At 44.0% G+C, this 22,204-nt stretch overlaps 1 protein-coding gene across 2 annotated transcripts in view; it reads left to right on the top strand.

The window, feature by feature from the left end:
* Nucleotides 1-22,204, top strand: part of ENTREP1 (endosomal transmembrane epsin interactor 1) — an 82,456-nt gene that overhangs the window by 27,145 nt on the left and 33,107 nt on the right. For both annotated transcript variants that reach the window (XM_059411898.1, XM_059411897.1), the window contains exon 2: nucleotides 1,925-1,981. In XM_059411898.1, coding sequence (XP_059267881.1) covers nucleotides 1,970-1,981 — 12 coding nt within the window. In that variant the 5' untranslated portion in view covers nucleotides 1,925-1,969. The remainder of the gene's footprint in view (nucleotides 1-1,924; nucleotides 1,982-22,204) is intronic.

Here is a 22,204-nt window from a genome sequence, read left to right as displayed (position 1 = left end):
GAAGGCAGTGGCTTAACCCACTGAGCCACCCAGGTGCCCCCAGGGGAAACTTTTGAGTTAGAAGAGACAGGGAGAGAGGGTTTCCTCTGCTTCACCACATCTCTAACGAAACAAGAGCGAGGACCAGAAAAGTGAGCTGACTTGGCCCAGGGTGCATACTTATTCAGAAGCCAGGTGGGGAACCTGGACCCCAAGGTCTCCCGGATGTCACGTTCCAGTCTGTAACGGAGCTGCGGCCACAGGCAGACCCGAGCCCTGCGTGTCTCCAAGCAGCTCCCGTTCAGCGTGCAGAAGGAGCTACTGAATGTAAGAGGTTTGCAAAGATCTAGCTCCTGGTGGGCAGGCAGCTGAGAGTATGTTTAAACATCCCCAGGATGCAAGGATGGGTTGCCTGTCTGCCCATATGCGGTTTCTGGCCCTTGATATAAGGGGGTAGACGTGTCCTCTGCTGGTTTGACACTGTGGCAGTGTGGACTCTCAGCCAGTGAATGCAGAAGGGAGGGCAGGGTAGCAGGCCTGTGAGCTTGGAATCTAAAGTAACACTAAAATCCCTGTTGATGTGTACTGATAAACAGTAATCGTGAACTGTACCTATGAGGGATTTTGGTAAGAAGTACATAAAGGGAAGCTCTCCTAACAGCACTAAGCAGAGGCGTGCACACTGTTCCCCGAGGGAAAATGTACTCCAGGGACAGGACCATGTCCCTGAGCTGAAGAATCACTTCGTTTTTCCTGCTGGGCTTAGTGAACTGGGTAATCCAGAGGGCCAGCGGTGATTTCCAGTTTACGTTTTGGCCAAATGTCGATTCTTCTTTACCAAGGATTTTAGATTGTTATTTATCAAAGTGTCATTTTGCAACGTGAGACTTTTCTTGCTGTAAGCCCTCCCCTCATTGTGGAATAAAGGCTCAGGAACAGTCATCGGTTGCCAGACAAGGTAGGAGTTGACAGTCGGTGGGCGAGGCAGAGAGGCACCTCTCAGAGAGCATTTGGGGGGGAACATTGTGTGGAGGGCTTCCCGGAGTGTGCCGGGAATGTGGGATGGTGGGGTCCATGAAGGCTTCTCAGAGGAGGTGACTGCTAGTCAGGATCTTGCAAGATGCGTGTAGATCTCAGGCAGCCGTGAGGGGAGCTGGGAGAAGACACCACAAGCAAGAGAAGCATAGAGCCCTGCGGTGGCTAAAGCCTGGCCAGCCTGGTGGGGGACAGGTGTGCCTGGGAGGTAGAGGGGGAGGGGGAGGGGCAGGGGTGCATAGAAACCAGGCTTGAGAAGCAGGCAGAGGAAGATCCTGAGAGACCTTGGGGTGCCACTTCAGGGAGTTCACTTGTCCCACCCACAGAGGATGGGGCCTACCTAGCGAAGGGAGGGTTGCAGCCATGCATGTGTCATACGAGGTTGACAAGGCAACAGGTTCGGTGCTCTGGGACAGGGAGCTTGGATCAACAAAACTGATCCCTTCACTAACTGAAAGGATAGACTGTTCTCTCTGTGTGCTTTTTTTTTTTTAAAGATTTTATTTATTTATTTGAGAGAGAGCATGAGCAGGGGGAGGTACAGAGGGGCAAGCAGACTCCCTGCTGAGCAGGGACCCAAAGTGGGGCTCGAGCCCAGGACCCCAAGATCATGACCCCAGCCCAAGGCAGACGCTCAACCGACTGAACCACCCAGGCACCCCGTCTTTGTGTGTTCTTAATTGACCTTGAGAAAAACCATGCACAGTCAATAAAAAAGCTCTGGGGGCCTTGGAGAGAAGGCGAGTCCAAAGTGGTCTATCAGGGCTCATGTAAGCAGTAGGAACATTAAATGTTAGAATTAGAAGGCTTTGAAATTTCAGGGTTTTTTGAAAAAAAAATTTTAGAGACTAGGATTAGTTTATTGGAATTGGTCCCTTTTCTAGATTTATGATACTGTTTATCCTTCTAGGTGATACTCTCTGGAATCATAGGATTAACAACTTGGAAACGGCCTATGATACTCCTGGTATGTACTGATCTCATAAATTGTTACCCTTTGTAAAATGTGCTATGTGAGAAGTCTGTTGGAATCAACCACTGAAGAAATACCAAAGCTTTCTTGTTCATTGAAAAAAGAATCTCACAAGGGATACCATTAGAAGTCAGACCTTCTCGTAACCGTAAAGCGAGTTCATAGTTCTGTCAGTTTTCTGATTCTTCTTAAGGTTCTTATATACCCAATGTGTTTCTAGTTCCAGGCTTAGATCTCTTGTAAAGATGTAATTTTATTTTTATTTATTTATTTATTAAAATATTTTATTTATTTATCAGAGAGAGAGAGAAAGGGAGAGAGAGCTAGCACAGTCAGACAGAATGGCAGGCAGAGGCAGAGGGAGAAGCAGGCTCCCCGCCGAGCAAGGAGCCCGTAGTGGGACTTGATCCCAGGATGCTGGGATCATGACCTGAGCCGAAGGCAGCTGCTTAACCAACTGAGCCACCCAGGTGTCCCTAAAGATATAATTTTAAAAATCGGTTTGCTATGGACATTTATTTATTTGACAGAGAGAGAGAGATCACAAGTAGGCAGAGAGGCAGGCAGAGAGAGGGGGAAGCAGGCTCCCCACTGAGCAGAGAGCCCGATGCGGGGCTCCATCCCAGGACCCTGCGATCATGACCTGAGCCGAAGGCAGAGGCTTTAACCCATGGAGCCACCCAGGTGCCCCTGCTATGGACATTTTAAAACATTCACTAAAGCAGAGGGAATAATTAAGTGAACTTGCTACACTGATCACCGGCTTCAGCAACTCCTGACTCAGCCAGCCTTGTTCAGCTGGACCCCTGCCCATTCCTGTGCTCCCATGTTCTTTTTCTCTGAATAGTCTTTTGAAGTAAATCTCAGTTATTAAATCAGGAATACATAATTTTTTCTTGTCATCATGCTTTGATTGGACAACCGCAGAGTTTCATGACTTAGACTCTCTTTATCACAGATCTACCATATTTTCATGGCAATAAAGACCTGAATTGGTAACTTTATCTTTTTTTTAGTCATTGATTTTTTTTTTGATATTGATATATTTTTAACATACTATAAAGTTAACCCATTTTAAAGTTCACAATTCAGTGGCATTTAGTACATTCCCAATACTCATTTTTTTAATTTGTTTTTGTTTTTGTTTGTTATGTCCTTTGGATTCAGAGAATACTATAAAAAATAGACAATTGCCAATGGAATTGCCAACTTTCAAAGACGAAGTAGGCCTGACAATTGCAATTTAAATACATATAATGAATTCTATATAACATATATGTAATATCTCTTCTGATTTTTCTTCCATCCATTTTGAATAGGGTTAAATAATTTTCTAGAACCGTTTTGTGTATCTGCTTAACAGTTCATCTTAAACAGACCACTGTTTGCTGGGTGGTGGGTAATAAATACAAAACTAGCTAAATTATTATTATTTTTTTAAAGATTTTATTTATTTGACAGAGATCACAAGGAAGCAGAGAGGCAGGCAGAGAGAGAGAGGGAAGCAGGCTCCCTGCTGAGCAGAAAGCCCGATGCGGGGCTCGATCCCAGGACCCTGGGATCACAACCTGAGCCAAAGGCAGAGGCTTTTAACCCACTGAGCCACCCAGGTGCCCCAAAACTAGCTAAATTCTTAAAAGCAGGGAGAAGTCCACGGTAGAATACAGTCGGAGTAATACATCCTGGTACTGTGGTGATGGTCTTGAAAAACTAAAGAGTTTTCAGGCCCACAAGACAATTTAGGTAACATTTCAGAAGTCCATCATTTAATATTTCTGGCAGGAGTAAATTATTGGTGCAGCATTTTAATCTATGAGATGGCAGGGTAGGACAAAATGAGGCTCTGGATGAGTTTTATGGCATGTGTTATGCGTGGCTGAGGTCTCTTTTGCAACAACTCTCTAGAAAAATGTTGGATGGGGTCCAGTGTTTATACTAATATTTGGCTATAGGAGTCATTTTTGTCCTGATTTTTCCATTGGGTCAATATTAAAATGCTCAGTAATACAAACCTCAAGTATTTAAATTAAAATCAGAAAATCCCTAATGTTCTTTGTCCTTTTAAGGTTCCCAGTGGTGAGAAGAATCAAAGCATGTGTTCTGGGTGGGCATTTAGAAGGTGGACCTTTTAAGACATTTGTTTCTCTAATGTTTTCTTTTGGAAAGGTAACTCACAGATTCATTAGGTGAGCTCAAACAGCTATAAATGAAAATGACCTTAGTAGAGATGTATGTTTATTATTATGCCTTTGGATTTATTTCTCAGCTTTGTTGATAAGCATAGGTACAGCTCTATCAAAGCTACAACCAGTTTGTACGTACCATGTTGTGCGCTGCTTTTTCTGTTTAAACATTACATTCATCACGTCCATATCAGTAAATATTATGTTTCCGTGTATAAGGAGTCCACATGCCTGCCTGAAAGGCATTCTGCCCTATTTCTGTGTTACCGTCAGTTATAAACCTGTCGGACACATGGGCTTCTGTATTTCAATTGTTATGAATTATGTATTTAGAATCAAGAAGTATATAGAATCAAGTAGAGATTGTTTTGAAATGCTAATTAACATCAGTTTATAAAGAAGATAAATTAGTTGATAGTAATTATACAACGACAAAGAGTTCTGGGTATAGCAACAGATCCTTCGAGTCTTGGTCAACAACCTGAATGAAAAATCCTCAGTTCACATGAATCTTCATAATATTCTGTTATAACTTGTGCCATATGCCTCTGCTATGTTAAAAAATTTTAAAAAATCATGATGTTATGAAGGAAACTGGACACACCTGTCAGACCCTTCTAGTCTGCTTCCCAGCTCATCCCCCGAAGAGCTGTGTAACGGATAAGCCACTTAACTTTCCGAGTGTAGTTTTCTTTTCTGAACTGGAGGGGTTAATCTAGTGACACCAAGTGGGTGGGGACTCAGACTCCCCCAACCCTCCCCATAATGGCTGCTTCACCTTTCCTTTGGTTTCCCCCCGACCCCTTCCTGAGTTTAGGGAATTGTGCCATTGGATGATTTGGGGTAGGAGGTCACATTCCATCAGAGAACCAGGGGGGCCCTGTGGGTCTCTGCCTCTGCAGATGGGGGCTTGGCTGGTTAGTTCCAGCCCTTCTCCCCTATACCCTAGCCACAGGGGCATCTTCTGACTGGGACCCAGCCTGGCTGTCTTAACCAAATGGGGGCCTTCTTCCCCTGGCTGTTTCCCTGCCTGGCTCCTTTTCTTCTGGGTCTCAGCTCAGCAGTCACTTCCTGAAGGAGACCTTCCCTGGCTACCCAATGACAGTGGCCCATCGTCCCTGTCTCTCAACACGTCCCAGCACGGACTTTTGGCTTCACAGGTTGTAATTAGCCTATGTCTTGTTCATTTTCTACTTGCTGTCTGTCTCCCCACTGTGGATAGTTGTATGAAGACACGGGTCTTGTCCGTCTCATTCACCCAGTGTCCCCGGAAACAGTGTGCCCGATACACATCTGTTGTTGACTGTGAAGCCAATTTGGCAGCCACTAGGAAACGTAGGTCCTAGGTCCTTGGCGTTTCTTTTTTTACTTCTGTCTTAAATCTCTCTCACTAGTTTCCATCCTCTACAACATTGTAGTCTTCCCCTTTCTACTTCAGGGTGGTTAGGGAGTGTAAGGGTGGGGGACGTTGGGAGGGGGCAGGTGCTCTTCCCAGGGCCCTCTGAGAGGCACGCTGTCCTTGTTTTGCGTTGTTGGGGGCACACTTCATCTAGAACACTTGAATACTTCCTTTTGAGGACTGTTTATATTGGTGCTGCTGCTTTTGTGATGGTTTCAGTGATTACATTCGGTTTTATACTGGTGTGAACAAAGAAGGCTCAGCCTGACCCAATTCCTTCAAATTCACGTTTTTGTGGAAACTCGGAGTTGGAAGTGTTCATTTACTGGATCCTCTTTGTTATACCGATTAAATACTCCATGTGCCCAGGACAAAAATAATAATCTTGGAACATCGTGTGTAAACATTTATAGCTATTTTTGACCATGACTTGGATCAAGCTAGGGTGTTTGTGTATGTGTGTGTGTGTGTGTGTGCGTACTTGTGTGTACGTGTGCCCACATGCATCATTTCAGGCTGTGTGTTCTCTATCAAGAACAAACATTTCCCATTTTTTAAAAAAGATTTTATTTATTTATTTGATAGAGAGAGAGATCACAGGTAGGCAGAGAGGCAGGCAGAGAGAGAGGAGGAAGCAGGCTCCCTGCAGAGCAGAGAGCCTGATGTGGGGCTTGATCCCAGGACCTGGGATCATGACCTGAGCCAAAGGCAGAGGGTTAACCCACTGAGCTACCAAGACACCCCCATTTTCATCTTTAAAGAACATTCTTATTTCTTCGACTTACCTCCTTTTTCATTCTAATGAAATGGTTTATAAATTTTTAGATATTATAGACTCTGTGCTGGGAGTGATTTCAAAGAATGTCTTGTCTTGTCTCATCACCTCAATTCAAAAATGGAATTGTCTTAGTAAGATGTTTTTCTTTGGTGGTCCATTGGGTAAGAATTTCTGCCATGAAAACTTAGCCAGACTTTCTGCCTATAATTTTGGTTGCTTATGAAGTGGTCATTTGAACTATTTTTCTTGTCAGTGTAGAAGAGATGAGGGGAATATAACCTGAAGGTTGGTTAAGATCGCTTTATTCTTTAGCATCAAGAATAAAGGTGCTAGCATCAAGAATCAAGGAAACATCCTTGATGATGTTTCTGGGTGACATATGGTTTGTTCTCAACTGTGGGCCATGTGGGTCTGCACCCCAGCCTGAGAGAATAGGAGAGGTAAATGGACTGGGTATTTTTTAAAAAAGGATCCATCAGTTTCTCTTCTGACATTAAGATTATGGAATTTAGGGTAAAACTTCATTACCCAAAAAGAAACTAAAAAATGGTTTCGGTAAGATCTACAGACATTCCGTTCTCTCACCTAACTGTCCACACAGGCTAGGCTGGCAAAGAAGGTTCTGCTCTGCAAAGCCATTTGGGGATCTGGGTCTTTCCGTCTTACTGTGCCTTGAAGGGAGACTCATGGATCACCAGACAGTGTCAAGAGATTGGTCAGATAGTCAGAATTACTTGTAGGTGGGTCAGCTGCGAGACTGATGGTGGCCCTTTCCTTTCTGATGGCATGAAGACCGGGAGGGGTCAGAAGACCTGTGGGCAGTTTAGGGATTTCTACATTTATAAGATGAGCTCTGAAGCTCTGGCTTTGTGCATTCCGGTTCTTCTAAGTATATTTCCTGGTTGTCAAAAGTTTGGAATGAGCCTTGGTTTGAGAGTTCAAGAAATCTGCATTTTAATGCTGACACATAACCCCTAGTTATCAGTGACCTTGGGGAAGTCTCTTGGGTTCTGCATCCACAAAATGATGAACTTACGTCAGAGCAGTCTTCTAAGAGTCCTTTCACTCTCGTTGTGTATGTTTCTAGAATCCTCATTAGTTACCCGGAAGGCATTTTAACTTTAAATGGACATTTTTAACATAAGCTCCCTGTGTATAAATACTATGATTATTTCACTCTTGGTTTTTTAAGATATAAAAATAGATGGCCGGTCTTCGTCTTCAGAATAGTTAATAACACTCTGTTGCACGCTTATAATGTTTGAGAGTTTATATCATTAGCATGTGGCTAATATGGCAGGCATTTTCCCCATTTTATAGTTAAGGGACCAGTGGCTCAGGAGTGAACCAGCTTGTCCGGTTGACAAACACATGAACTATTATTAGAAAGAACTGGGGATGTTGACTCCCAGTCCCAGTCCAGTGCTCCTTTCCTGGTACCATTCCTCCACCTCCTCCATTAGCAAATTGCTAGGTACGTCTCTGTGCCCAACAATGTGTGAATGTAGGTATGTGTGTGTGTAATTTAAATTAATTATTTTTTAATTTGTGACTGCCTGATTCTTTTTCAAGTTCTAAAGGGGTCAGTGTATCCTTCATTGAAAAGGGCAAGTGGCAGAATTGAACAAGGCAACAGGAGGGCCCACTTTGAGTCTTTTTTTTTTTTTTAAAGAGTTTTTTTTTTTTTTAAGATTTTATTTATTTATTTGACAGAGATCACAAGTAGACAGAGAGGCAGGCAGAGAGAGAGGAGAAAGCAGGCTCCCCACTGAGCAGAGAGCCTGATGCGGGGCTCGATCCCAGGACGCTGGGATCACGACCTGAGCTGAAGGCAGAGGCTTTAACCCACTGAGCCACCCAGGTGCCCCCCCCCCTTTTTTTTAAGATTTTATTTATTTATTTGACAGAGAGAAATCACAAGTAGATGGAGAGGCAGGCAGAGAGAGAGAGAGGGAAGCAGGCTCCCCGCCGAGCAGAGAGCCCGATGCGGGACCCGATCCCAGGACCCTGAGATCATGACCTGAGCTGAAGGCAGTGGCTTAAACCACTGAGCCACCCAGGCGCCCCGAGTCTTAATCCTGATTGTCACTTTCCATCATTGAGCGGCCAAGGAAATGATCCGATCAGTTTCCTCATTTGTACAATGGGGCTGTAGCCATCTCTCAGGATTGTAGATCGGGATGTTGTCGAAATTGTAAAATGGGGGCTCTGAGGGGCTCATTTGGTTAAGCATCTGCCTTCAGCTCAGGTCATGATCTTGGGGTCTTGGGATCGAGTCCTGCATCGGGCTCCATGCTCAGCGGGGAGCCTGCTTCTCCCTCTCCCTCTGTCTGCTGCTCCCCTTGCTTGTGCTCTCTCCCTTTCAAATAAATAAGTAAAATATTAACAAAACCTGTAAACTGTAAAATGGGATCTGAGTTTAGGCGAGCACGTTATGAATCATTTTCATCATCCTCTCAGAAGATCTTCAAGAGGAGATTTGGTCTCTCAGTTTGGGGTCATCAGATAACCCATAGCAGCAAAATATGCACGTAGGCATCGTTAAAGCAGCCTGGGCTGGGCTGGGCTTATCTGGGCCCACAGTGAGCCTGGTCTGCTGGCAACAGAAACTTCTTTTCTCTCCTCTGATCACCTGCTCCCCAAATCTGTGCATTGGGTAAGAAGCTGGCATCCTCAGGGGCTGGGAGGACTTTGGGGTGGCCCATCTCCGGGCAGAATCAAAGCCTGGGCCATTCCTTGCTTTGCAGACGAGCCTCAGCCAAGCGGGTGTGCTCTCATTAGCAGCTCGTTTGTCAGCGACAGGTACTTGCCCAGGCTCCGAGGTATCCTTCCTGCCAAGTCCATTATTACAACGAAAGTGAGCCTCAGGCCCAATTCTGCTACACATGCACACACTTATTAGCCGACAGACAAAACAATCGTTCATGTGCTCTGTTCTGCAAGCTTAAAGGGTAGAGGACTAAGGTTTTTACTGAGCGCACAGAACCGCGTGAACAATTTCTTACCACTAGTTCTTGTTCTCCCTGTTTGTCTTGAAAACCATTGCTGATGCCCCGAAATTCTGCTGCTGAAGCAAAGCTCAGTTTATTGGATCTGGCACAGTCGGGGAGAACACCTCCTTGCCGGGAGTTCTCAGCAGGGGTGAATCAGAGAGCCTGTTTGCTGTTTTTGCCCATTTATAGGGTTGAAGGATCCCGGTTGGTGGATTGTAAGGTGAGCTTTCCAAGATAAGAAATTGATAGGATTTGGGCAAAAACCTTATAACCTAATAGCTTTGGATTGATTGGTGGTCGACTAGAAGGGAGGGCCTGGAAGGGTTGGCAGTCTTACAGTTGAGGAACAAATATTTCCCGGGGCAAGGAGCTGCGTTATCTTTGCTTGCTCTCAGTATTGTTTAATATAGGGTCAGAAGACTATGGCCAGCTGCAGGGACAGGAAATTATGTTGGTTTTCGTTCTTACACATGTCCAGGAGTACCCCCTTTTTAACATCCGTTGTGCAAATTAGACAAGCTAAGCGATTCATCAATGGGACAACTCATTCCCACAGTCATTCTGCTAATTTAACAAAGTTGCTTGGTTGTTGCTGAGAGATGAAAGCCAAGGAAGCTTCTGGAATATGGCCATGCTCATACATGCTGGTTCATTGTCCTGGAATTTGAATTCCTGACCGTCCTTAGGATTAGGGTGTCACGTGGACCAACTGATACATTCATGGTATCACATTGTCTGTGCTGAAGCGCGTCACAGGGCCCACTGTGGTGGTGGGGAGTGAGCCCTGCCTCTGGGCTGTCTGGGCCCCACAGCTTGGAGGGACCCATTTCTGACATGTTTATGAGAGAACTGCAGAAGCCACGAGCCATCTGGGGCAAGAGGGGAGACCATTTTGAACTGGCGAGCATCTTGAAATCGATACCATGTCTTGTGGAAAGTTGTAATGTATATGGTGCCATTTGTGTGTGTGTGTGTGTGTGTGTGTGTGTTTAAACCTGGGGGATCTATACCTATGTGTTTATAGTCACTTGGAAAATTTCTCAACGGACATACAGGAAAGTTTATAGTAGGCACTTCTGTGGCGTGTGTTGTGTGAGTGGGAAGGGGAAGGAGAGAGACTTGGACTTCCCACTTTCTACCTGGAGAGGACATGCATTGTGTTGTGGGACCTAGAAACTTTTTTGATTTCCTTGTTTTGTTTGGGTTTGGTGGCCAGCCTCTTTGTATCAGAAGGCTGGGGCTTTATTTATTTGCCTTCGTGGGAATCTCGGTGGGAGGCTGGGACCTTCCAGCGATGGAAGCTTCGGAGGCCAGATGCTAACACGTCTGGATGCCAGCAGCCAGGACGTGAGCCGGCTGACCTCCACGCGTGGGTGCTCCTGCCCCAGACTCTGAAGCTGGAGTCATTGATGCAGAGTAGCCAGGCTGCTTGGACCTCCTTAGGTCCAAGGCTGGCAACCAAGGACCTGGTTTTCCTGGGCCATGACCTTGGTAGAGGCACAAGCACCCAGTTTCCCTTGGCTTCTCCCCAGGTTTCTGAGCCTGGTTCCTGGGGCTTCTGTGAGCTACCTGATAGCCCTGCGAGAAATTCCTTTTCTGTTCGAACAGCCCAGGTTGGTTTCCGTTGTTCGTAACGTAATCAAGAACTCTGCTGTAGGACTGTGACTTTTGTCTTCTATGAATGTTGCTTTTATAACAATTTAAAAAGTGAATTCAAAAATAAGTGAAAGGGATTCATTTTAAATATTCGGTTACTTATGGTAACTCGGGGGAAAAATGAGCAGTCCTGTGGGTGCTCAAGTTCGATTAATTAATGGCGAGTGCTTGGTGTTGGGTGTCAGGGCTGGAGTGGTGGCCGAACCAGGTCTTACTAGATGTAATTTCTTTCTTTTTTTTTTTTTTTTAAAGATTTTATTTATTTATTTGACAGAGAGAGATCACAAGTAGGCAGAGAGGCAGAGAGAGAGAGAGAGAGGAGGAAGCAGGCTCCCTGCTGAGCAGAGAGCCCGATGCGGGACTCGATTCCAGGACCCTGAGACCATGACCTGAGCCGAAGGCAGCGGCTTAATCCACTGAGCCACCCAGGCGCCCCTAGATGTAATTTCTTAATGAGGATACCGAAGGGTGGCCTTAAGGAATTCTTTAAAGAAGAAAACAGAATAATGTATAAATCTTTGTCTTTTAGCAGGCATCCTGCAAGTTGATGAAGACGAGGGAGTAGAGATTTGAGTCAGATCTGGATCTGATCTGGGTCCCCTAAGTGCATAATTTAGGGCATAATAAGTAAATCACCTCTTTGAAACTGTCTCCTATTTATTTTATGTCTGTATCCACAAAATATATTTATAAATGTATATATGCATATTGTATATTTCAAACATGTATATATAATACATATATGTGCACACTGTACATATCAAACACATGTATGGCATATATGCTATGTATATTTATCAAACCTGTGTATGTTATATACATACATACATTGTGTGTGCGTATGTGCCGTATGTATGACGTACACATGCACTGCATGTATCTATCTATTTTTATATATTTCAAACACACCCCTGTGACATGGTGACATTTGATAATTTGCTAAATGCCTTTTAAGAGGAAGAAAATCTTTTTTATTGAAGGCACTCATCAGCAGCCTTATTCTGGTTAAAAATAGTCATCAGACCTCTGTACATTTCTCCAAGCACCCCAGACCTGAGCACACTCCCCGAATTAGCCTTTTTAACCCACTGAGCCACTCAGGCGCCCCTCAAATTAACCATTTTAAACTCTGATTTTAGTGCCCCTGATGGTTGTCTCCATTCTAAAGATGAGGGATTCATAACCTTTTCTCGCATTTATCCTTTCTTGTTTTGGGGTTTTTTTGGGGGGGGAAATTATTTTTATTTCTCCTCTCGATAAGTTTATAATTTTAAATAATTTTTATAAACTTCTGTTTCTTAGTTCATCAACTTGAGGTAGTATCTTTTGACTCCTTTTATAAGATGAAGGGATTAGCCCTCAAACCTACTTTTTTCCTCCTTCTGCTGCCTTCTGATAGTAAAACCATTACTTTTAGATGCTCCGTATTTTAACATTTACACCCTGCTCTTAAACTTTATTAGACCATTCAGATTTTGATCTTAAATCGTGTCTAAAAGAGCAAAACCCAACAATGGGCCTTGCAGTATTTTCACTATGTGAACGTGATTGTAACAGGGTGTGAGAATTGGAGTCTTTATTTTAAAATTTTAAAAATTATTTTAAAAGATTTTATTTATTTGAGAGGGGGGAAGGGGTCGAGGGAGAAGGAGAGGGACAAGCAGACGCCCCCGCTGAGTGAGCAGATGGACTCTGGGCTCAATCCCGGGGCTGGGTCCCAGGATGCTGAGATCGTGGGTCTGAGCCAAAGACAGACGCTTAACTCACTGAGCCACCCAGGCACCCTCGGATTCTTGATTTTCAGATTCACCTGGGGCTGCAGTTCGTAGAGGAGATGCCAACAGCTTCCACATTCCAGTGCTAGACTGTTGAAGCAGGACTTGTAAAACTTCTGGGTAAAAACCAGTTTTGCAACCCTTAGCTGATCTCCAGCCCCTAGCCTATACAAAGATTAGGGATTAAAGAGACAGATGGTTTGGAGAAAGTTACTGAATTGCTGTGGCATTTTGAGTCCACCTCCTCATGGGGGAGGGAATGAGTGCTTTAAGATAAGCCCGTGGAGAACCTGATACTGGTCCCTTGGTTGACTGGACTGGTATCAGACACTTGCCTGGGGAATTTTAAAGGGCTGGTTGGAGTGCCTTGTGGTCTCAGAGTTAAAGACTACTGTTGGGAAATCATTGTACTTTCCTGGACCAAGACCAAACTGGGAGAGGCTGGGCCTGCACTGTCTGATGCTTGAGAGAAGGGAACGGTAGGCTGCACAGTCCTGTCGCAGAGGAACCAAGAAGCGCGTTCGAGAACAAGTGCTCTGTAAACACTGAAAGCAGACGGGAGGAGTCCCGTGAGCTGCCCTTACCTTCTTTACCGGTGTGGCCCGGTCTCCCGCTTACTCCCTCCTCTCCAAGGGGACAGAGCTGTGGCTGGCAGGCTTTAGGAGAAGTGGACCCAAAAAGAGGGAAACAGAGAAGATGGCGTCAGTCCCTTGCCTTTCCCCTGCAGGCTGGCTCCTTCCCTGCGGTGACCTGTCAGATAAGAGGGAGAAAAGCTGGGGCGCCTGGGTGACTCAGATGGTTAATTGTCCGCCTTCCGCTTGGATCGTGGTCCCGGGATCCTGAGACTGAGTCCCACACCGGGCTCCCTGCTCCTTGGGGAGCCTTCTTCTCCCTCCCCCTCTGCCTCTCGCTCTGTCTCTTATGAATAAATAAACAAAATCTTAAAAAAAAAAAAAAAGAGAGAGAGAGAAAAGCTAGAACTGAAGTTCAAGTTTTGTCTGGGACCCAGGTCTGGACACGTTAATTATGGAAATGAGAATTTTTGTAACTTAAAGTGACTGGAGGATTTTTTTTTTTGCACCTGACATTGACCAGAGGGGTCACAGGTGCAGTCCCAGAAATCATCTAAGGGGTCAGGACACACTAGCCCTGCAGCGTGGGCTTGAACAACACGGAGGGAGAGAACAAAGTGGTTTTCTGTTGGCTCCTGCGAGCCCTGCTTACTCAAGGGATCGGCAACATTATTTTTGGTAGCAGCACCGTGAGTGATTAAGTTTAGAGAAAAGGAAATGTAACCCTGTGGTCCCTCAAAGGGGGATCGTTTTGAGCAACCACATCAAATCTGTTGTTTTTTCTTCTTGTCTGTCATTTGCTGGGTTCCGTCTCGCATTTCACTTGACTTCAGTTTTGGACCATGACTTTGACACATATGTTTATGTTATTTCTGGAGTTTTTAAAAAAATATGCATCTGAGTCTCCTTTTCTGGAGTTTCTAAACGCCTCTTTTCTTTTTCTCTTGGCAAAGAAAGCCTCTGATCTCGGAGATGATCTGACCGTTGTGGCACTGCCGTCCTTATGTCACCATCGTTGTCGTCTTCGACAGTTTTATGGAACTATATTTGATACATTATAAATTCACCGTGTAAAAGTTCAGTAGTTGTACATGTACAGTTCAGTAGTTGTTACATGTTCACAGACAGGCACAAACATCTTTATCACCAGTCGTACGACATTTTCATCAACCCCCAAAAGACCCAGTACCCATTAGAAGCCACTCCCATGGGGTGTCTGGGTGGCTCAGTGGGTTAGGCCTCTGCCTTCCGCTCAGGTCATGATCTCAGGGTCCTGGGATCGAGCCCTGCATCAGGCTCCCTGTTCAGTGGGAAGCCTGCTTCCCCTTCTCTCTCTGCCTGCTTCTCTGTCTATTTGTGATCTCTTTCTGTCTCTGTGAAATAAATATAATCTTTTAAAAAATTAGAAAAAAAAAAAGGAGTCTCTCCCATATCTGGGGCGTCTGGGTGGCTCAGTCGGTTAAGTGTCCGACTCGTTTCTTTTGTCTTTTCTTTTTCCTTTCTTTCTTTTCCTTTCCTTTCTTTTCTTTGTTTTAAGATTTTATTAGTTTGAGACAGAGAGACAGCACATGCGTGAGAGAGCATGAGCGGGGTGAAGGGCAGAGGGAGAAGCGGACTCCCTGCCAAGCACGGAGCCGGATGCGGGATGAGGACCTGAGCTGAAGGCAGACGCTTAACCAGCCAAGCCACCCAGGTGCCCCAGGCATCGGACACTTGATTTCAGCTCAGGTCATGATCTCCGGTCATGAAGTCAAGCCCTGTGTCAGGCTCCTTGCTCAGTGTGGAGTCTGCCTGAGACTCTCGCCCTCTCTCTGCCCCTCCCCATCCAGCTCGCTCATGGGCAAGAGCACACACTCGCTCTGTTTCTCAAAATAAATTAATCCTAAAAAAAATCCTTTCCGTTTCCTTGCAGTTCCCCAGCCCTAGAAAACCACTAATGAATTGTCTGTCTCCATAAATTTGCCTCTTCTGGGCATTTCAGATAAATGGGATCCTATAATATGGGATCCTGTGTAACTGGGTTCTTGCACTCAGCATATTTTTTAGCACAGTATTCTAAGGGTCCCCCATATGATAGCATGTATTATTGCCTTTCCTCCTTTTTATTGTTGGATACTATTCCACGGATGGAGGTATTACATTTAAAAAAAAAAAGATTTTGTTTATTTATGGAAGAGAGGGGTAGCAAGAGAGGGAACACAAGCACAGGGGATCTGGAGAGGGAGAAGCAGGCTTTCTGCTGAGCAGGGAGCCTGATGTGGGGCTGGATCCCAGGATGCCGGCATCATGCCCTGAGCCAAAGGCAGACACTCAACGACTGAGCTACCCAGGCGCCTCTGGATGTATTACATTTTATTTATCTAATCATCTGCTGGTGATCATGGCCACTTTCTGGCTATCATGAATAGCTCTGCTGCGAACATGAACATGCAAGATTTTTTGGACAAGTTTTTGTTTCTGTTGCCTATACACATAGGAGAGAATGGCTGAGTCATATGGTAACTCTATGTTGAAGAGTTTGAGGAACGGTTTCCCTAAGCAGCTGTATCATTTTACATTCCCATCAGCGGTGGGTGCAGGTTCCAGTTCCTCTTTGTCGATACTTATTATTGTCTTTTTTTATTTTAACAAGATTTTATTTATTTGTTTGAGAGAGACACAGGGAGTGAGGGAACACAAGCAGGGGGAGTGGGAGAGGGAGAAGCAGGCTTCCCACTGAGCAGGGAGCCCAATGTGGGGCTCAATCCCAGGACCCTGGAATCATGACCTGAGCCAAAGGCACCTTAAGAGCTTAAGGGCTTAAGAGCTGAGCCACCCAGGCACCCCTATTGTCTGTCTTTTTGATGAGAGCCACCATTATAGGTTTGACGTGGTCTCTCAATATGTTTTTGATTTGATGTTGACACTCTTTTCATGTGCTCATTGGTCATTTTCTTGTCTGCTTTAGAGGAATGGCTATTTAGATTCCTTGCCCATTTTTCCATTGGGTTTTTTTTTTAATTGCAAGTCTCTTACCAATTAGCAATTTACTTTTTTGATGGTGTCCTTTGAGGCACAAATTTTTATATCATAATGATATCCAGTTTATCTATTTTTTTCTTGTGTTGTTAAACATTTGTATTTAAGAAGCCTCGATCTAACAAGTTTGTAAAGACTTGCTTCTATATTTTCTTGGAAGAGTTTTATTGTTTTAGTTTATGCTTGGGTCTGTGGTCCATTTTGAATCAATTTTTGCATATGGTGTGAGGCAGTGGTCCACGGTCTTTCCTTTGAATGTGGGTCTCTAGTTGTCAACATCATTTATTATAAAGACTGTACTTTCCTCATTAAATTGTCTTGGAATACTAGTTGAAAATCAGTTGAGTCTAAGTGGGAGGTTTCTTCGTCTGACTTCTAATCGCACTCTCTGCTAGCTGTTCCACTTTTCCCTTTGGACATTTCTGGGACTACTGACTTCCTGATCTAGTATGGACTTTTTTTCTGGTTTTCTCGGCCTGCTGCACAACTGTCATCTGAAAATTTCTTTTCTTTATATTCTTGGGTTACAACTCTTGTTTCTTAGATCTCGTGCCTCATGTATTCTTTTTCCTCGAATCCCTTTTTCATTTTACTAGAGAACATGATCAAATAAAAAATTTCAGAAATGATGTGAAGGAAGAGGGGAGCTCTCTCAGGGTTTAAGAGTCTTGATGTGTCTTTGTTTTGCCCTCCTGCTGACCCTCCCACTTTAAGGGTGGTTTACCTGGATAGAGAATTCTAGGTTCAAAAAAAAAAAAAAAAGTTTTCTATCCAGAATTTGAAGGCATTGCTTGATAATTTCTGTCACCGATGAGAAGCTTGATGCTGACTGATTCTTGCTCCTTAGTAAGCAGCCTCTTTTTTTTCTTATCTGAAAGCTTTCAAGATTTTTTTTTTTTTTTTTTAACCTTGGTATTGATAAAGCTTCATTTTCAAGAAGAAAACATCATGACTTCTGGGAAAACACAAAGTGACATGCGTCATTAATGAGGGAAAACTGTTTCAAAGAACATTTGAGAAGTTAAGTGTTTGTAGGCCATGTTAAGAGGGGACTGCTGAGGTGGATACAAAACGAGTGGGTGTCCAGTAGGCCCCCCTACATGGTACCTTTAAAGGTTTTCTGTTCCACTGGCTAGAACTTATTTTCATCTCTCCTGAAAAAAAATCTACAACTTAAACTGTGCCTCTACGGAGTTGTAAAATAGCCAATTACATAAGTAGATAAGTAAATGGAATACCCAATAATCTCTTCTGTTTTTTTTTCCAAGTTTCAGGTAATTTTTCTGACAGTGTTCTGAAATTACATGAGGATGTGTCTAGTTGTGGGTTTTCTTTTGCTTCATCCTTTTTGAGTACTTTCACTCTGTGAGGCTTTGAGGTCTTTTCATTAGAAGACACGTGTCTTTCTTCAACACTGAGCACTTTTCTTTATTGTTTCTTTGATTATTTCCTTCCCTGCATTAGCTCTTTCTCCCTGGAACATTTAGTAGATGTAGAGCCTCTTGAATTTTTGCCTCTTTGTTTCTTCATTTTTCAAAGTCTTCAACTTATGATACTTTAATCCTATATGCTTTGTGAGGTGTTCCCTAAAAATAAGACATTCTTCTACCTCAGAATAATAACATTATCACAACTAAGAAAAGTTATTGGTAATTTCCTTTTTTCCAAGTTATTGGTGATTTCCTGATGCCATGTAATATTCAGCCCCTTTTAACATTTCCCCAGGTACTCCAAAATGTTATGTAACTTTTTCTTAATCGAACTATACACTCACACATACAGAAATATTCATGGATCATACTTCAGTTAAAAGCCTTTGATTAAGAAAAAGTTATATAACATTTTTTTAATCCAAGACCCTATCAAGGTCCAGTCATTCCATTAGATTATTCTGTCTCTTTAGTCTTCTCTGTTCCAGAACACTCTTCCTGTCACTTTCTCCCCTTTTTTTCCCAGGGGTTGACTTTGTGAAGACGAGTCCACTAGTTTATTTCTTCCTTTCTTTCCTCCCTTTCCTTTATCTTCTCCTCCTCCCCATTTCCTTTTGTCCCACTCCTCCACCTTCTCTTCATTCTAATTTTAATATGGGAAATTTCAAATTTGCCATTATCTGAAAGAAATAAACATCTCCAGGTTCTCTCGTACTCATGTTCCAGCTATCATAATCATTGACTCATGTTTAGACCTATCTCACCTACACCCCTGACTTTTCTCTTTCTCCTGCAATGGGATTGTGTTGAAATAAATAACAGCCTTGACAACGTTTCATCCTCAAGTATTTTAGTGTATGCTTTTAAATGGCATGGCTGGTAGTTCAGCAAGTGCTGTTGGCTAGAGCGTGGATGTGTGGCTTCCCTACATAAGAGCTGCCCAGCACAGTGGCTGGATTCTGCAAGGGAGGGTCTCAGAAGGATGTTCCAATGGCCTGGGGTGGGGGTAGGAGGTAGGGAGGCTGAGGGTGGAGTGGGGAGAGTACGCCAGGCTTCCTAGGGTCCAGACTTGATGTCTATTGCATTCTATTGGTCAAACAAATTCCTAAGACCAGCCTAGAATCAAGGGGATGAAAATTGGGAATTAGACTCCACTTCTTTTCCTCTTTTTCTTTTTTCTTTTGCAATTCTTATAAATTGGGGTAAAATGTACATATTTTAGGTATATCATTTTGACTCTTGAAAGTGTACAGTGTTCAGTGACACTGAGTACATTCACAATGCTGGGCAACCATCCCTCCTACCCATTCCCAGAACTTGTTCATCATCTCAAACAGAAACTCTCTACCCATTCAACCGTAACTCCTCATTCCCCCCTGGCAATTACTGTTCTATGAATTTGACTACAGTAGGTGCCTCTTATAAGTGGAATCATGCACTATGTCCTTTTGTCTGTGGCTTTCTTCACTTAGCAGAGTGCTTTCACAGTTCATTCATGTCATAGCTCGGGTCCATACTTCCTTCCTCCTGTAGACTGGCTCACCTTCCCTACTGTGCATTGTCCTCCACTGCCTGATGTGAGGGACAGCCTGTGGGAACAGAGGGAAGACTCGTTGGCAGCCATCCACGGAGACTGTTGACTCTGCCTAACTTCTCCAGAGCTGACAGTGGAGAAGCCACTAGAATCAGGGAAAGAACCAAAATTAGAGAAGCACAAAGGAAAATAGAAAAGAATAATGAAGTAAGAGAAGTGGAGTCTCAAGAATCACAGATCTGCAAACTTTCTGTGGTTTAAACCTTTCTGTGGCCGGGGCACGTGGACGGCTCAGTCGGTTGAGTGTCTGGCTTGGGCTCAAGTCATGATCCTGAGATCCTGGGATTGAGCCCCACATCGGGCTCCCTGCTCAGCCGGGAGTCTGCTTCTCCTTCTCCCTCTGCTTACCACTCCCCTAGCTTGTGCTTTCTCTTTCTCTGTCAAATAAACAAATAGATAAGTAATATATTTTTTGAAAACCCCTTTCTGTGGCTGTTGGTATCTTCAAATCCCAATTTCCTCCTGCCACCTTATTCCCAAGGGCTATAGCAAACCATGTTCCTGCTCCTTCCATTTTGTTTGAATAGCCAGTCTCACATGTCACATCATCCTCTTGATTATTTCTCTTGAGACTGTCATTAGGGTGTCTTTTTCCTGGTCCTTACCACATTCTCAATTAGTATATGTGCATTTAGGGTGGTAGAGCTGTCTGATGTCTACATTGCATCAGGGAATCATGGAGCCAGACGTGCTCCATGGGCACTCTCTCCTCGGCTAAGCCTGATCGCTCAGGTCATGAGGAAAGTCACCTTTCTGAGCAATGAGGGCTGATGTCCTGAAAGGAAAGCCTGGGAGACTGAGGCTGGGGGTGGTCTGCAAGGGAACAGGGAGTCTACAAGGGAACAGGGGATAGGGCCCCGTGGTAAGGCAGGATTTCTTCTTCACAAGCAAGGAGCCTCGAAAGTACCCCTGAGATTTGTACGTTTTCACCAGGAATTAGCAACTCTCAGTTATAAATGCTTTAACTGAGGTTATAAGCTCATCTCAAAGCTGTGTCCCAAACTGACAATAATTCGTCTTATTCTGTCTTATTCAGGGGGCAGGGGTGGGAAGAAGCCTGGGACTGGGAATAAATGTTATTATATTTTAAACACTTTATAAAAAGAGAATCTGGGGACAGCCATAATGTGAGTAAATCTGATACTTAACTGTCTTTGGGAGGAAAGGGAGACGGCTAGTTCCATATTCACAGCAACGGGCCTGTGTTTTGCTTGTTGGCAAGGAGAACGAGTCTGGACGTTGGTAACATATCTGCCAAGCTTCTGGAAGAAGTTTTAAAGGGTGTCAAGGAAGGGAAGCCCCACAGTAGGTTCGTTAGGGATCCAAGGGTTACAGGCACGCGGGCAGACCAAGTCAGTGCATGTGTGAGCTCCTGAAATAGGTTGAAAGCAGCAGGAGTCTGGGCTTTGAGAGTGGCCTGTGATTTGTTATGCTTTGTTGGTTGCCATGGTGCTGGGTGGTCAATCTTAACATTCATTTTGCTAACGTAGTTCAGAAAAGTATTCCCTTGATATCTTCAAGCTTTTTTCCAGTGTCTGTGTGCTTTACTCCGATAACTTTGCTCATGATTCTACATGTTTGTATTGAAATGGTTCCCCAAACGGAATTAAAATGTTAAATATTAAGAGCTAACTGCACAGTGACATTAACTGTCAAAGGTCCTTTGACATTCATCTTATTAACCAGTGACTAATCAGTGTTTTGGAGCTTGGACTCCCTGGTGCTTAGGACATAAATGTTAAAATGCTGGTCAGATTCCCAGCTTGATCCCACAACGTTCTTGTTTCAGTGGGAAAATATAACTTACATTCTAAGGACTGGGTGCTTTGTTCTTCTACCCACTCATTTACCACCTACACTCCTACTTCCTTTGATATAATGGGACAGGAGTCCCAATCGTTGCCACCTTCCTTCTCTAGAAAGTCGTAGTTCCCACCAGGAGCACTGGTGGTAACCATGTTCATGCCAGCAGTGATAGTAATCGTGTTTGCCCTTCAGATCTGTTCTGTGTTTGTTCCAGAATGTTAGTAAGAATGCACAATGCCTTCATGTAGTGCTTATCATAAAGAATTGGCTCTTTCCTGTGTTTATTGATTGATTGGTGGGTTCCTCCAAACTAGTTCAGTATAATTTAAGACCACCTACATCTTTGTGTCTTTGGATCAGATTTTGTGCCCCATGGGAAAAAAAGTGTATTTTGGTCTTCATTTACCTTGAGCAGTATCAAAAGGCTATAAATGAGGGAAAAGTGTTTAAATGACTTCCAGGGGTATTTTTTTGGAAATTGAAAGATGACTAAAAAGAGGGCCCTGGGTGGCTTAGTTGGTTGAGGGTCTGACTCTTAATTTTGGCTCAGGTCATGATCTCAGGGTTATGAGATCGAGTCCCTCACCGGGCTCTGCAGTGGGGGTGGAGCCCACATAAGATTCTCTCTGTCTCTCCCTGTCCATGTGCTCCTTCTCCCCTCTCTCTCTCTAAAAACAAGAAAGAGAGAAAGAAAGGAAGAAAGAAAAAGAAAGAAAGAAGAGCACAAAGGGAAAGAATTCTGAAGTGATAGTATTTTTTAAATTGGAAGTTTCTAGAAGTTTCTTTTCATGAGGAAAGAATTTGGTGAGCTTCTGATATTTATTTATTTATTTATTTAAAGATTTTATTTATTTTATTTGACAGACAGAGATCACAAGTAGGCAGACAGGCAGGCAGAGAGAGAGGGAGGAGGAAGCAGGCTCCCCGCTGAGCAGAGAGCCTGATGCAGGGCTTGATCCCAGGACCCTGGGATCATGACCTGAGCCGAAGGCAGAGGCTTTAACCCACCGAAC

Source organism: Mustela nigripes, chromosome 9 (genome assembly GCF_022355385.1).
Source record: "Mustela nigripes isolate SB6536 chromosome 9, MUSNIG.SB6536, whole genome shotgun sequence".
In the NCBI taxonomy this organism is placed as follows: domain Eukaryota; kingdom Metazoa; phylum Chordata; class Mammalia; order Carnivora; family Mustelidae; genus Mustela; species Mustela nigripes.
Note: the sequence above shows the minus strand (reverse complement) of the source record. Positions and strands in the feature narration are given on the sequence as shown.